The sequence below is a fragment of the Lepus europaeus genome, chromosome 22 (genome assembly GCF_033115175.1).
Source record: "Lepus europaeus isolate LE1 chromosome 22, mLepTim1.pri, whole genome shotgun sequence".
Taxonomy (NCBI): Eukaryota; Metazoa; Chordata; class Mammalia; order Lagomorpha; family Leporidae; genus Lepus; species Lepus europaeus.
Genome location: NC_084848.1, coordinates 40,889,981 through 40,902,576, shown reverse-complemented (window position 1 = coordinate 40,902,576; position 12,596 = coordinate 40,889,981). Strand labels below are relative to the sequence as shown.

The 12,596-nt window shown below is 49.3% G+C and overlaps 1 protein-coding gene across 4 annotated transcripts in view; it reads right to left on the bottom strand.

Moving 5' to 3' along the window:
• The window catches only part of SYNE2 (spectrin repeat containing nuclear envelope protein 2), a 373,661-nt gene that overhangs the window by 129,649 nt on the left and 231,416 nt on the right, over positions 1 to 12,596 (bottom strand). For all 4 annotated transcript variants that reach the window (XM_062181714.1, XM_062181717.1, XM_062181715.1 and 1 more), the window contains exons 59-63: positions 10,876 to 10,998; positions 8,080 to 8,262; positions 6,147 to 6,278; positions 2,987 to 3,184; positions 2,321 to 2,395 (exon numbers count right to left, since the gene is read on the bottom strand). In XM_062181714.1, coding sequence (XP_062037698.1) covers positions 2,321 to 2,395; positions 2,987 to 3,184; positions 6,147 to 6,278; positions 8,080 to 8,262; positions 10,876 to 10,998 — 711 coding nt within the window. The remainder of the gene's footprint in view (positions 1 to 2,320; positions 2,396 to 2,986; positions 3,185 to 6,146; positions 6,279 to 8,079; positions 8,263 to 10,875; positions 10,999 to 12,596) is intronic.

The window sequence follows — 12,596 nt, the reverse complement described above, 5'->3', positions numbered from 1 at the left end:
CTAGCATGATTTTTTAAAAAAAATGATACTTTTAAAAAATATTTATTTATTTGACAAGTAGAGTTATAGACAATGAGAAGGAGAGACAGAGAGAGAGGTCTTCCACCCGCTGCTTCACTCCCCAAATGGCCGCAACGGCTGGAGCTGGGCCTATCCAAAACCAGAAGCCAGGAGCTTCTTCCGGGTTTCCCATGCAGGTACAGAGGCCCAAGGACTTGGGCCAACTTCTACTGCCTTCCCAGGCCATAGCAGAGCTGGATCAGAAGTGGAGCAGCCAGGAGCCCATATGGGATGCTGGTGTCGCAGGCGGAGGATTAACCTACTGTGCCACAGCGCTGGCCCACTTGAATATAATCTTAAATGCAATCTTTAAAATAACAGTTTAATGGATAGGAGAAAAAATGGCCAAAATGACTGATCATCAGGGAAATGCGAATTAATCCCAGTGAGATATCACTTCACGCCTGTCAGAATGCCGTTTGTTAAAAGACAAGAAATGCAAGTGTTGACAAGGATGTGAAAAAAAGGGAACCCTTGTCCACTGCTGAGGGGAATGATCAGTTAGTACAGCCACGGTGAGAGCAGTAGGGAGGCTCTCAAAAGTTTCAAACAGGAGCTGGTGCTATGGCGAAGCAGGTTAAAGCCACCACCTGCAGTGCCGGCATCCAATATGGGCATCGGTTCGAGTCCTGGCTGCTCCACTTCCGATCCAGCTCTCTGCTGTGGCCTGGGAAAGCAGTAGAAGATGGCCCAAGTCCTTGGGCCCCTGTATCCATGTGGGAGACCTGGAAGAAGCTCCTGGCTCTAGGCTTTGGATTGGCTCAGCTCCGGTCACTGCAGCCATTTGGGGAGTGAACCAGTGGATAGAAGACCTCTCTCTCTCTTTCTGCAGGGTGGAGATTGGGGGAGATGTTGGCCAACAGTTTCAAATTTTTAATTATGTGGGGAGAATAAGTTTGCAAGATCTCTACTGCACACCGTGGAGGCTACAATTAATACATCTTCACTGGAAAATTACTGAGAGTAGATTTTAAATGTTTCCACCACACCAACACAATGGCATGGTGTGAAAGAGTGCACGTGTCAATGAGCTCACCACTATATCTATCCAATCATGGGGTACACTGTAGGACATATTGTACTTATTCATTTAAAAAGTACCACCTTGTTGCTATGAACACATCAGTGCAGAAGCAAACACAAAGCTGCAATTAAAATAAAAGTGGGGCCAGTGCCGTGGCTCAACAGGCTAATCCTCCGCCTTGCGGCGCCGGCACACCAGGTTCTAGTCCCGGTCGGGGCACTGGATTCTGTCCTGGTTGCCCCTCTTCCAGGCCAGCTCTCTGCTGTGGCCCCAGAGTGCAGTGGAGGATGGCCCAAGTCCTTGGGCCCTGCACCCGCATGGGAGACCAGGAGAAGCACCTGGCTCCTGCCTTCGGATCAGCACGAAACGCTGGCCGCAGCGGCCATTGGAGGGTGAACCAACGGCAAAAAGGAAGACCTTTCTCTCTGTCTCTCTCTCTCTCACTATCCACTCTGCCTGTCAAAAATAAAAATAAAAATAAATAAAAGCAGGTTAAAGCCCCAGCCTGCAGTGCGGGCATCCCACATGGGTGCTGGTTTGAGTCCCGGTGCTCCACTTCCCATCCAGCTCTCTGCTATGGCCTGGGAAAGCAGCAGAAGGTGGCCCAAGTGCTTGGGCCCCTGCACCCACGTGGGAGAACCGGAAGAAGCTCCTGGCTCCTGGCTTCAGATTGGCCCAGCTCCAGCCGTTGCAACCAATTGGGGAGTCAACCAGCAGATGGAAGACCTTTCTCTCTCTCTCTGCCTCTCCTTCTCTCTCTATGTAACTCTGACTTTCAAATAAATAAATAAATCTTTAAGAGAAAAAAAAAAAAAAAAAGAAATGAATGGCAGTAGTTATCTCGCACAACTCACGTCACCAACAGTAGCGTTTTAGACCAAAAGACAAAGTCAAATATCGGGGAGACAAAGTTCTAGACATCACAGCAGGAGTGCCAAGCCACGCGTGGACTCTCAGAATTCCAGAGAAAGTCCTCGGAAGTCTGAATTCGACAAAGAATTCATTTTCTTGGTGAGGGCAATGTCTGGGTTCCATTTCTACCACTCTTACGTAGTGACGTAGGATTAGCCGCTCTCAAACAACGGTAACAACACACAACGATTTCAACCGTACCTTAACGATACCTATCAACGTTACTTTTAAAATTCCTAGGTCTCCACTCATCTTTAAGCTGTTTTCATTGCCTTTCTTTTTGAGCCTGTGCTCAACCTTTAACAAGAAAACCATTTTCCTTACTTCGCTCTTCACGGAGCCTTCCTCCACCTCTTCCTTGAGCGCTGGCAGGAAAGACATGGAGCCTCTCGGGTTCACCTGCAAGGCGCAAGCACAGAACGCCTGCAGTCAGTCTGCGGACCAGCACCGCCGGGATCCCGGCCTGGCTGCATTTCTGTGGCTAATTTGGACTGCCTCCATCCGAGACGCTCACCCACACAAGCAGCCAGCTGCTGGGTCCCGCACCTTCAAGCTCATTCAGCCAAAAATCCTGTGAAACCCTGGAGCCCTTTGCACTTGTCCTGAGCCCTGTGGTCCCTCATCCAGTAAGTGAAAAACCGGACCCGTGAATACGGATTCAGAGTAGGCTGCGAGAGGTGCTGGCCCACTTCTGAGTTGACAATGGGCTGACTTGCCTGCAGGAAGCTAGTGCAAAGGGTTAACTCCCACTTAGCAGCCCGCGGAATGAAAAGCACGTCCCTAAGGCCACTCAGGCATAAGATTTCTGGCTTGAGTCCAACACGGACACACCCTAAGGATTGGCTTGCAACAGTACACAAACTCAGATGGAAGATTTCCACTTTCCAACACTGCCCTGCCAAGGGGCCAAAGACTGTTCAGGTGAAAACTACTGGCCACAGAACAGCCTTGTGGGAAGTGGGGCCCGCCTTAACCCAAAGCCATACCCACCTGCCACTCAGAAACATCCCCTTCGGCCATGCCACCTTCCTCGGATGCTCCGGCTGGAAGCAACTCTCTTTCTCCTTCTTCTTGTTCTTGCTTCAAATGCTGGTGAAGGTTTAGCACAGCGTTCTTCAAGTCCACCAACAACTCTTCTTTTTTCTGGTTTAAACTCAGAATCTGCTTCTGCACCTGTTCGATTTCTCCCTGTGCACAAAGAGTGTGTGTGTTGATCTGGGGAGTCTGAGGCCTGCCTGGGAGAGCCTACCTCCTCCAGTGTCAGGTATGGGGAGTCTTCCAAGCTATGTATTTTTTTGGGGGGACAGGGGTGTGGGTAGCAGTGTCAGGTGGGCAGGAGCTGACTGTCAGGAGTCAGGAGCTGACTGCTGATATAATACTGTTCTTTTCCTTCCTAGCTACATTTCCAGAGGTCCTATGTTGGGTTTAGAAGGGTAATTCAAAAAGTTCACAGAGAGACCAGCATCAAGGTGCCGCAGGTTAAGCAGCTACCTACAATAAAAGCATCCCGTATGGGCAGTGGTTCAAGTCCCGGCTGCTCCACTTTCGATCCAGCTCCCTGCTAATGCACCTGGGAAAGCAGTAGGACACGGCCCAAGTCCTTGGGCCCCTGCCACCCATGTGGGAGACTCAGAGGAAGCTTCTGGCTTCTGGCTTTGGCCTGGCCCTGCCTTGGCTGCTGTGGCCATCTGGAAATGAAACAATGGATGGAAGTTTTCTCTCCCTCTCTCTGCCTCTCAAACAGATTTTAAAAGCAATTTTTTTAAAAGCTCATAGAAAACAGAATTAAAAGGTAAGTTTATGTTGGTGTGGATTTTTTGAAATCCATACATCATTTTTTCTTTTTTTTAAATTTATTTTTATTTTTATTTTTTTTAGACAGGCAGAGTGGATAGTGAGAGAGAGAGAGACAGAGAGAAAGGTCTTCCTTTTTGCCGTTGGTTCACCCTCCAATGGCCGCTGCGGCCGGCGCATCATGCTGATCAGGTGCTTCTCCTGGTCTCCCATGTGGGTGCAGGGCCCAAGCACTTGGGCCATCCTCCACTGCCTTCCCGGGCCACAGCAGAGAGCTGGCCTGGAAGAGGGGCAACCGGGACAGAATCCAGTGCCCCGACCGGGACTAGAACCTGGTGTGCCGGCGCCGCAAGGCAGAGGATTAGCCTGTTAAGCCACTGCGCTGGCTATCATTTTTTCATAATAGGCATTTTCTATGAACTTTCTGAAGATCCCTCACAGGCATGGATTTCAAATGTTGCACCAGGATAAACGTCATGCAACCTCACTTTCCGTGAACTTCAGAGTACGCATGTGTAAGCTGTAGGATGCGTCAGCCTCGCCAGGCAGCTTGTGAATCATAGTCTGGGGGTGGAGCCATAACAAGTCCCAGGGGTGACTGTGGAGTGAGGACAGAGTGGCAGCCATGGCCCTGGGCGGACAGAAGCAGAACCCACAGGCACAGGTCTGAGTTTGCTCTTTAAAGAGAGCAGAAGTGCCTGGTTCACGCTTCTATTTAATTTTTTAAAAGACATATTATTTATTTATTTTGGAGGCAGAGTAAGAGAGAGAGAGAGAGAGAGAGAGATCTTCCAGCTGCTGCTTCATCCCCCATATGGTCCGAACAGCCAGGGCTGGGCCATGCCAAAGCCTGGAGCCTGGAGCCTGCAGCTCCATCTGGGTTTCCCGCATTGGAGGCAGGGGTCCAGGCACTTGCACTTGGACCATCTTCTGATGCCTTAACAGATGCATTAGCTGGATGGGAAACAGAGCAGCCGGGACTCAGCCTGGCACTCCCATACGGGGTGCTGGCCTTGCAGGTGGCGGCTTACCCTGCTGCGTCCCGACGCTGGCCCTGCATGATTGCCATCGGGTCACGCGGATGATTGAGAACGCATGTTCCCAGCAGGCATGCCTCCCCAGGGCATTCGTAAGCACGCTAACGTGTGTGGACACGGAGAGTAAACAAGGTCTGAAATCTCATTCTTTTGTTATTTTCTTGCAAGTCTTCCTTAGTGTCCCTGAATTCATGTACATTTTCTGCAGGTTCAGCTTTAGAAATGCATAGGGGTGGGGCCGGCATTGTGGTGTAGACAGTAAAGCCACTGCCCGCGATGCTGGCACCCCATATGGACGCCGGTTCGAGTCCCAGCTGCTCCACTTCCCATCCAGCACTGCCCACGAGCTGACCGTTTTCACGGTCACCCTGAAACGTTATTTGCCAGGTGCTGCATTGACCTGTGCACAGCTGGACAAAAGCAGTGACGAGCAGAACTGCTGGCACCTCCTATGGATCCAGGGAAGGACACTACACTGGCAGTTCCTAATTCCTCACTAGGACGTGCTCAGAGTAAAAACTTGGCAATTTCACGCGAGAAAATCTGTGATGTTGGGACTGGCGCTGTGGCACACTAGGTTAATCCTCCACCTGCGGCGCCGGCATCCCATGTGGGCGCCGGTTCTAGTCCCGGCTGCTCCACTTCCAAACCAGCTCTCTGCTATGGCCTGGGAAAGCAGTGGAAGATGGCCTAAGTCCTTGGGCCCCTGCACCCACGTGGGAGACCCGGAAGAAGCTCCTGGCTCCTGGCTCCTGGCTTTGGATCGGCGTGGCTCCAACCATTGTGGCCAATTGCGGAGTGAACCATCAGATGAAAGACCTCTCTCTCTGCCTTTCCTCTCTCTGTGTAACTCTGACTTTCAAATAAATAAATAAATCTTAAAAAAAAAAAAAAACCCTAGCAGGAAAGGCTTACCATGAAAACCATTGTAACTGTCCCACCAGCTGGCCAGAAAGGCGAGTTGTCCCAATACCCCATGTGACACCAGCCCCTTTGCTACCAGAGCCAACCCAGACCAAATGCACCATGCCTAGGCGAGGGGCAGTTGGAAAGCCCACCACTGAGGAAGCAGACGGGGTATCAGTGGCCCAGTGTGCGGATCGAGACTGTCCAGTCTACAGCTGCATGGCTTTTTAATAATGACATTAAATAACCACCTATTTTATGAAATGAGGGTAGAAAGTAAACACACAGTCAATACCATCAACAGCAATAGAGAAGTAGGAAGTGACACTGCACCACCCTGAGGGCTGCCAGACACCGAGGGCTTAGTGAGTGCTGGTGGAATGGACTTGGATGAAGGCATGAAAGAAACGTACCTGGACCTGTGGCAGGTGGGCAGCCGGGCCTGCTGACCTGTGTTCACGGGAGAAGTCATCCGCGTAATCGCTTAAGATCTGTTGGAACTTCTGTATTTCTTCATCATATTCACTAGTCTGTTTTATGACTACCTATAAAATAACCCCCCCAAAAAAGAATCTTTGTCATAATGTAGATTAACGGGGTATTTCCATTGTTTATCCCTAGGGTCAGTTCCCATTCAATGCACTCATACAGATTTCAATAGGCAAACTAGAGGAGTTTTTCTATTAAGAATATTTTATATTTTAATATTACATTTATATTCTAAAATAGAGAACAATGTTTGCAGGGCTGGCGCCTAGATTTCTTGCCATATTAGATGTCAGGGCACCTTGGGCAGTGCTTGGGAGTCCAAGTAGTTAGACACACCTTTGCTCTGAGTATTTCCAGTCCACGGGTTTTACTCTGAGGGGCATGCCAACATAAAGCTGCAAAGTTTGATGAAATGACTGATGTCGTTTTAATACACACTCTGTGTGGGAGTTTCTACATAAAAAAGTGACATTACTGATCCAAAATGGCCCAGGCATGTGACTTGAATGGTGATGGATTTTTCTGGGTGCAGACACATCCTCACCCGGCATCCCTTGGGATCGGTGATACACACTTTATAAGTGAGAGGCTGCGGGTCTGGGGGGAGTCTGAATTTATAGCACATGGCAACACTAATCAGAACAGAAACCAGAATTTACTTGGAGGAGGAGCAGGGCTCAGACCTAGTTGTGGACAAAATAATAGGTTCAAAGCTTGATGAAAGGTAAAGAAAGTCCAGATACTTTTTCCGAACGCTTCCTCCTGAAGCAAAATGCCCCTGGAACTACAAAGTTTCTGGCCAACACACAATTCTTCCTTGTATCTTCCTTAATATTTAACCATAATTTTAGCTGCAGGCTAGAAATGAATAACTATGTGCACTGAACACACCTGTGCCTTGCCCTCAATAATGAATTGCATCCCCTTTCTCCCACAAAAGTACTTTGTCTCATTTTCCAAGACAAGGGCACTTATAATATCTAAATTAGGGGGGCTGGCGCTGTGGTCTAGCGGGTAAAGCCGCCACCTGCAGTTTCAGCATCCCATAGGGGCGCCGGTTCGAGTCCAGGCTGCTCCACTTCTGATCCAGCTCTCTGCTATGGCCTGGGAAAGCAGTAGAAGATGGCCCAAGTCCTTGGGCCCCTGCACCTGTGTGGGAGACCTGGAAGAAGCTCCTGGCTCCTGGCTCCTAGCTTCAGATCAGCTCAGCTCCGGCCGTTGGGAGTGAACCAGCAGATGGAAGACCTCTCTCTCTGCCTCTCCTTCTCTCTGTGTGTGTAACTCTGACTTTCAAGTAAATAAATCTTTAAAATAAAAAAAAAGTTCGTGCCAAATGGAGTTAAAATAGATTTAGGTGCGACAAATTTTGAAATCCACACATAGTTTAATAATGCACCTTCTGTGTGAGCTTTCTGAACTTAGCTTTTTCCATTTTCCATGAACTTCTAAAGTCCCCCACTACAAATTCATCTGTGGTCTTTTAGCAAGGCCTTTAATTCTCTGTTGCTACCTCCCATCAAGATGGCCAGGGGAGGAGACAATGGCTTTATCCCGATTCCCTGAGAGAGATAGCAGGTGTGTCACTCAGGTAGTATTCTGTGCCCACAGCTTTTTAGCCACAGAAATCTTAACAACTGCGGGGTGGAATTAAATAGACAGTCAGTCTGTCTTAATGTCTTCAACCAGAGTAAGGGTAAGAAGTGCGAAAACAGTGGGTCCCACCGGAGCACAAAGACAGGCTTTTATATATCCGATGCCACCTCCCGGATCATAATCCACGTCAACGGCAATCGCAAACTCAATCAGCTTTGGCAGAACACTTCCCCCGGCCGAGCTGGTATCATCAGAGCTGCTCACCTTTAGTAACTCGTTCTGCTCCTGAGTCACGTTCTCCAGCAGCTTGAGGTCTTGGAGAAGCTGGTTAGTGCGCTGGAACACGGGCAGAGGGCTCCTTCCCGCCTGCGGCGGCCGCAGCCCCACGTGGTAAGACACTATCTCAGCAACGGTCTTCTTCATGGGCCGCAGGTTGTCTAGGATGACCTGTGTGATGGGAGAGAGGCCCGGGCATGAACACACACACACACACACACAGTGCTACATTAAAGCAACTGCACCATTTAGTCTCTTGTTTCAATTTTTGAACCATTCCCTTGGCTCAGGCTGAAAATAGCTATGACATCACTTATGATCAAAAGAGTTAAAGATCTCTCTTGGGGAAAGAGCACCTGGGGCTACAGTGACCTGTCACGGCTGAATGCATCGGGCCCAGCCTCCTCCTCCTCCTCCCCGCCCTCTCTGCAGAACTGTTGTTTCGCTCTCTGCATCATCCCAGGCAGAGGGCCATGTAAGGGCAGGTGCTGTGTCTTACTGTGTCCCACTCACACACTGATCGCTCTAAACAAACAGCTGCCCGTACAATGGGCCCCCAAGAAGCGCTTACGAGTTCAACCATCCTGCCTAACGTGGTGAGTCCCAGGAGTGTGATGACATTTTGCTTTAATAACACCTGGTCCAGAGAAGTCTGGGCTTACATAACCACCAAACGAGAGACGGGCACTCGCTTTACTAAGTACTCCATATAGGAGGGGTGATCAGAAAGTGTTTGAAAACACTATAAAGGACTTCAAAATGTTTTTACACTAAAATCAACTCATCTGAATATTCTTTAAAATTTATTTGCTGGGGCCGGTGCTGTGGCGTAGCAGGTAAAGCTGCCGCCTGCAGTGCCGACATCCCTCATGGGTGCTGGTTCGAGTCCTGGCTGCTCCACTTCCGATCCAACTCTCTGCTGTGGCCTGCGAAAGCAGTAGAAGATGGCCCAAGTCCTTGGCCCCCTAAACCTGCATGGGAGACCTAGAAGAAGCTCCTGGCTCCTGGCTTTGGATCGGCACAGCTCTGGCTGTTGCAGCAATCTGGGGAGTGAACCAGCGGATAGAAGACCTCGCGCTCTCTTTGCCTCTCCTTATTCTCTGTGTAACTCTGATTTTCAAATAAATAAATCTTTAAAAAATGTATTTGCGAGGCAGAGAGAGCACGTGGGAGAGTGTGCTTCTATGCCCTGGTTCATTCCCCAAATGCCTGCAACAGCCAAGGCCAAACCCCGGGAGCGGAACTCAATCCACTTATTGGGCAAGAAAGCCGATACCTTAGCCATCACTGCCATCTCCCAGTGTGTGCGTTAGCCGGAAGCTGGGGTCAGGAGCTGCAGTCCAGTATAAAAACCCAGGACTCTGGGCCTCTTAATTGCTGGTTTAAACTCCAGCCCCTAAACTTTTGGTTTAATTTCCATTTTCCTGCCGACTTTATAAAGTACCCCATGTATCATTTCATTTAACCCTCAAAACCACCGGGAGAGGTAAGATTCCTAACCTAGATTTCACAGGTAAGGAACCGGGGGTCCTAGAAGTTAGAAGACCCAGCTAGGGGATGGGCAGGATTTGAACCCAGGCCTTTCTGATCCGAAAGCACTTGCTCTTGACCGTGAGGCTGAGCGAGAATCAATGTCCCTCTGGTGTCTGGAGCCTCTGGGCTCCCGTGCAGGGCGCTCTACGTGTGTTGTAACGGACCAACGTAATCATCTCGGCGCCAATGCAGTGGTAAGAGAGAGTCCAGGAAACACTGAAAGTCACGGCCAACAGGCCCCGTGGTGGGGCTGGAGCACAGTGCAGCACAACCTGGATTTGACTTGCAGGCAAAACTTCAAAAAAATAACCTGGAGGACAATTATCTTTATATGGTTAGTACTAAGAATGATCTAAATTATATTTACAGGGGCCGGCGGTGTGGCACAGTGGGTTAACGCCCTGGCCTGAAGTGCTGGCATCCCATATGGGCACCAGTTCTAGTCCTGGCTGCTCCACTTCCCATCCAGCTCTCTGCTGTGGCCTGGGAAAGCAGTAGAAGGTGGCCCAAGTCCTTGGGTCCCTGCACCCATGTGGGCGACCTGGAAGAAGTTCCTGGCTCCTGGCTTCAGATCGGCACAGTTCTGGCCGTTGCAGCCAACTGGGGAGTGAACCAGCAGATGGAAGACCTCTCTCTGTCTCTCTGCCTCTCCTCTCTCTGCGTAACTCTGACTTTCAAGTAAAAAATAAATAAATCTTGGGCCGGCACCGTGGCTTAACAGGCTAATCCTCTGCCTTGCGGCGCCGGCACACCGGGTTCTAGTCCCGGTTGGGGCGCCGGATTCTATCCCGGTTGCCCCTCTTCCAGGCCAGCTCTCTGCTATGGCCCGGGAAGGCAGTGGAGGATGGCCCAAGTGCTTGGGCCCTGCACCCGCATGGGAGACCAGGAGAAGCACCTGGCTCCTGGCTTCAGATCAGCGAGATGCGCTGGCCGCAGCGGCCATTGGAGGGTGAACCAACGGCAAAAAGGAAGACCTTTCTCTCTGTCTCTCTCTCACTATCCATTCTGCCTGTCAAAAAATAAATAAATAAATAAAAATTAAAAAAAAATAAATCTTTTTTAAAAAAAGTATATTTACAGTCATTCAGCTCTGCTTCCCAAACTCATTTTGCTGTGACGATAGAGATTAAATGCTTTGTGTCAGATCATAGGATTACACAGTTTAAAGCAGATACAAACATCAGGAGAAAATACTTTGAATAAAAGTATTTTATACTTAGTACTTAGTACTTAGACTTAGTACACACTTACCTCCCCATGTTTCAGATGTTCTTCCGGTGAAAAATCAAATATCTCTTTGGATAGCAGGATAGTTTTAATTTTTGAGACTTTTTTCTCCATTGATTTTACTTCCGATTCAATAGCGACCACATCCTGGAATTTCAGAAACAGAAGCTCGCTCAGGCCATTCATGCTGCTACCAGCAGCCTGTGAAACAAAATCTGTGGCCTTTAATCCGGTCCCATAGTTACCCAAAGGGTGCCTGCCACCTAACATCTTAAGAACCAAGCAGGGGCCTGCGCTGTGGCCCAGCAGGTTAACGCCCTGGCCTGCAGCACCGGCATCCCATATGGGCGCTGGTTCTAGTCCCAGCTGCTCCTCTTCCGACCCAGCTCTCTGCTGTGGCCTGGGAAAGCAGTGGAGGATGGCCCAAGTCCTCCACGTGGGAGACCCGGAAGAAGCTCCTGGCTTCGGATCCTTTGTGGCCATCTGGGGAGTGAACCAACAGATGGAAGACCTCTCTCTCTGTCTCTACCTCTCCCTAACTCTGTCTTTCAAATAAATAATAATAAAATAAATCGTAAAAAAAAAAAGAACCAAGCAAGTGCTACATAGATAATGTTCACTATTTTCAACAAAAGGGTGTTGCGTTAATAGTGTCCCACATTTCAAAGCACTGCTTATACCCTGTTGAATTAAATATCACCATAGAGGGGCCGGTGTTGTGGCTCAGCGGGTAAACCCTCCACAGCTCCACTTCGGATCCAGCTTCCTATTAATGGCCCGGGACAAACAGCAGAAGATGGCCCAGGTACTTGGGCCCCTGCCACCCCACGTGGGAGACCCGGATGAAGCTTCTGGTTCCTGGCTTTGGCCTGGTCCAGCTCTGTACCTCTGTATCTCTGTCTCTCCTTCTCTCTCTCTCTAACTCTGCCTTTCAAATAAAATAAGTAAATCTTAAAAAAAAAAAAAAAAAAAAAAGCATAGAGCCAGTTCTCATACCATGAGAACAAGGGTACTATGCACCCAACCCAGTTTTTGAATAAACTCTTAATTATCTAGAAACTCTTCCAATTCATCTTTGGAATGTGTTTAAACACCTGACTACAAGTGGGTCTGGCATTTTAAAAATTCCACTACTTTAAGTAATATGACAAAGCAAGCCTTGAGAAGCCAACACACAGGAGCCGGGAAACTGAAAAGATTTCCTTGTCAACCTCCTCGTCAATTGTTGCCAAGGAGAATGGCACTGGGTTATTTTATAAGCTGCTCAGGTTCGTTGAAACAACAGATCATTTGTCCAGAGCTTGTTCCTCATCAATGTCAACACCCAGAACCTGGCCAAGAACCTTCAAGTGAAACTGTTGCAAAAATAGGTTCAAGTGTCTACTGTAAAACCTACAGAGGGAAGTCCACCCACAGTAGGACAGCCCTCAGATTCTCACTTTAGAATTCAGTGCAGGGGCGGGCCCTGTGGCATAGTCGGTTAAAGCCCCAGCCTGCAGGCCGGCATGCCATATAGGTGCCAGTTCTAGTCCTGCCTGCTCTACTTCTGATCCAGCTCCCTGCTAATGCACCTGGGAAAGCAGCGGAGGATGGCCCAGGTACTTGGGCCTCTGCAGCCACATGGGAGACCTGGAATAAGTTCCTGGCTCCTGGCTTCAGATCAGCTCAGCTCCGGCCATTGAGGCCATTTGGGGAGTGAACCAGCAGTTGGAAGCCCTCTCTTTCTTCTCTCTCTCTCTCTCTCT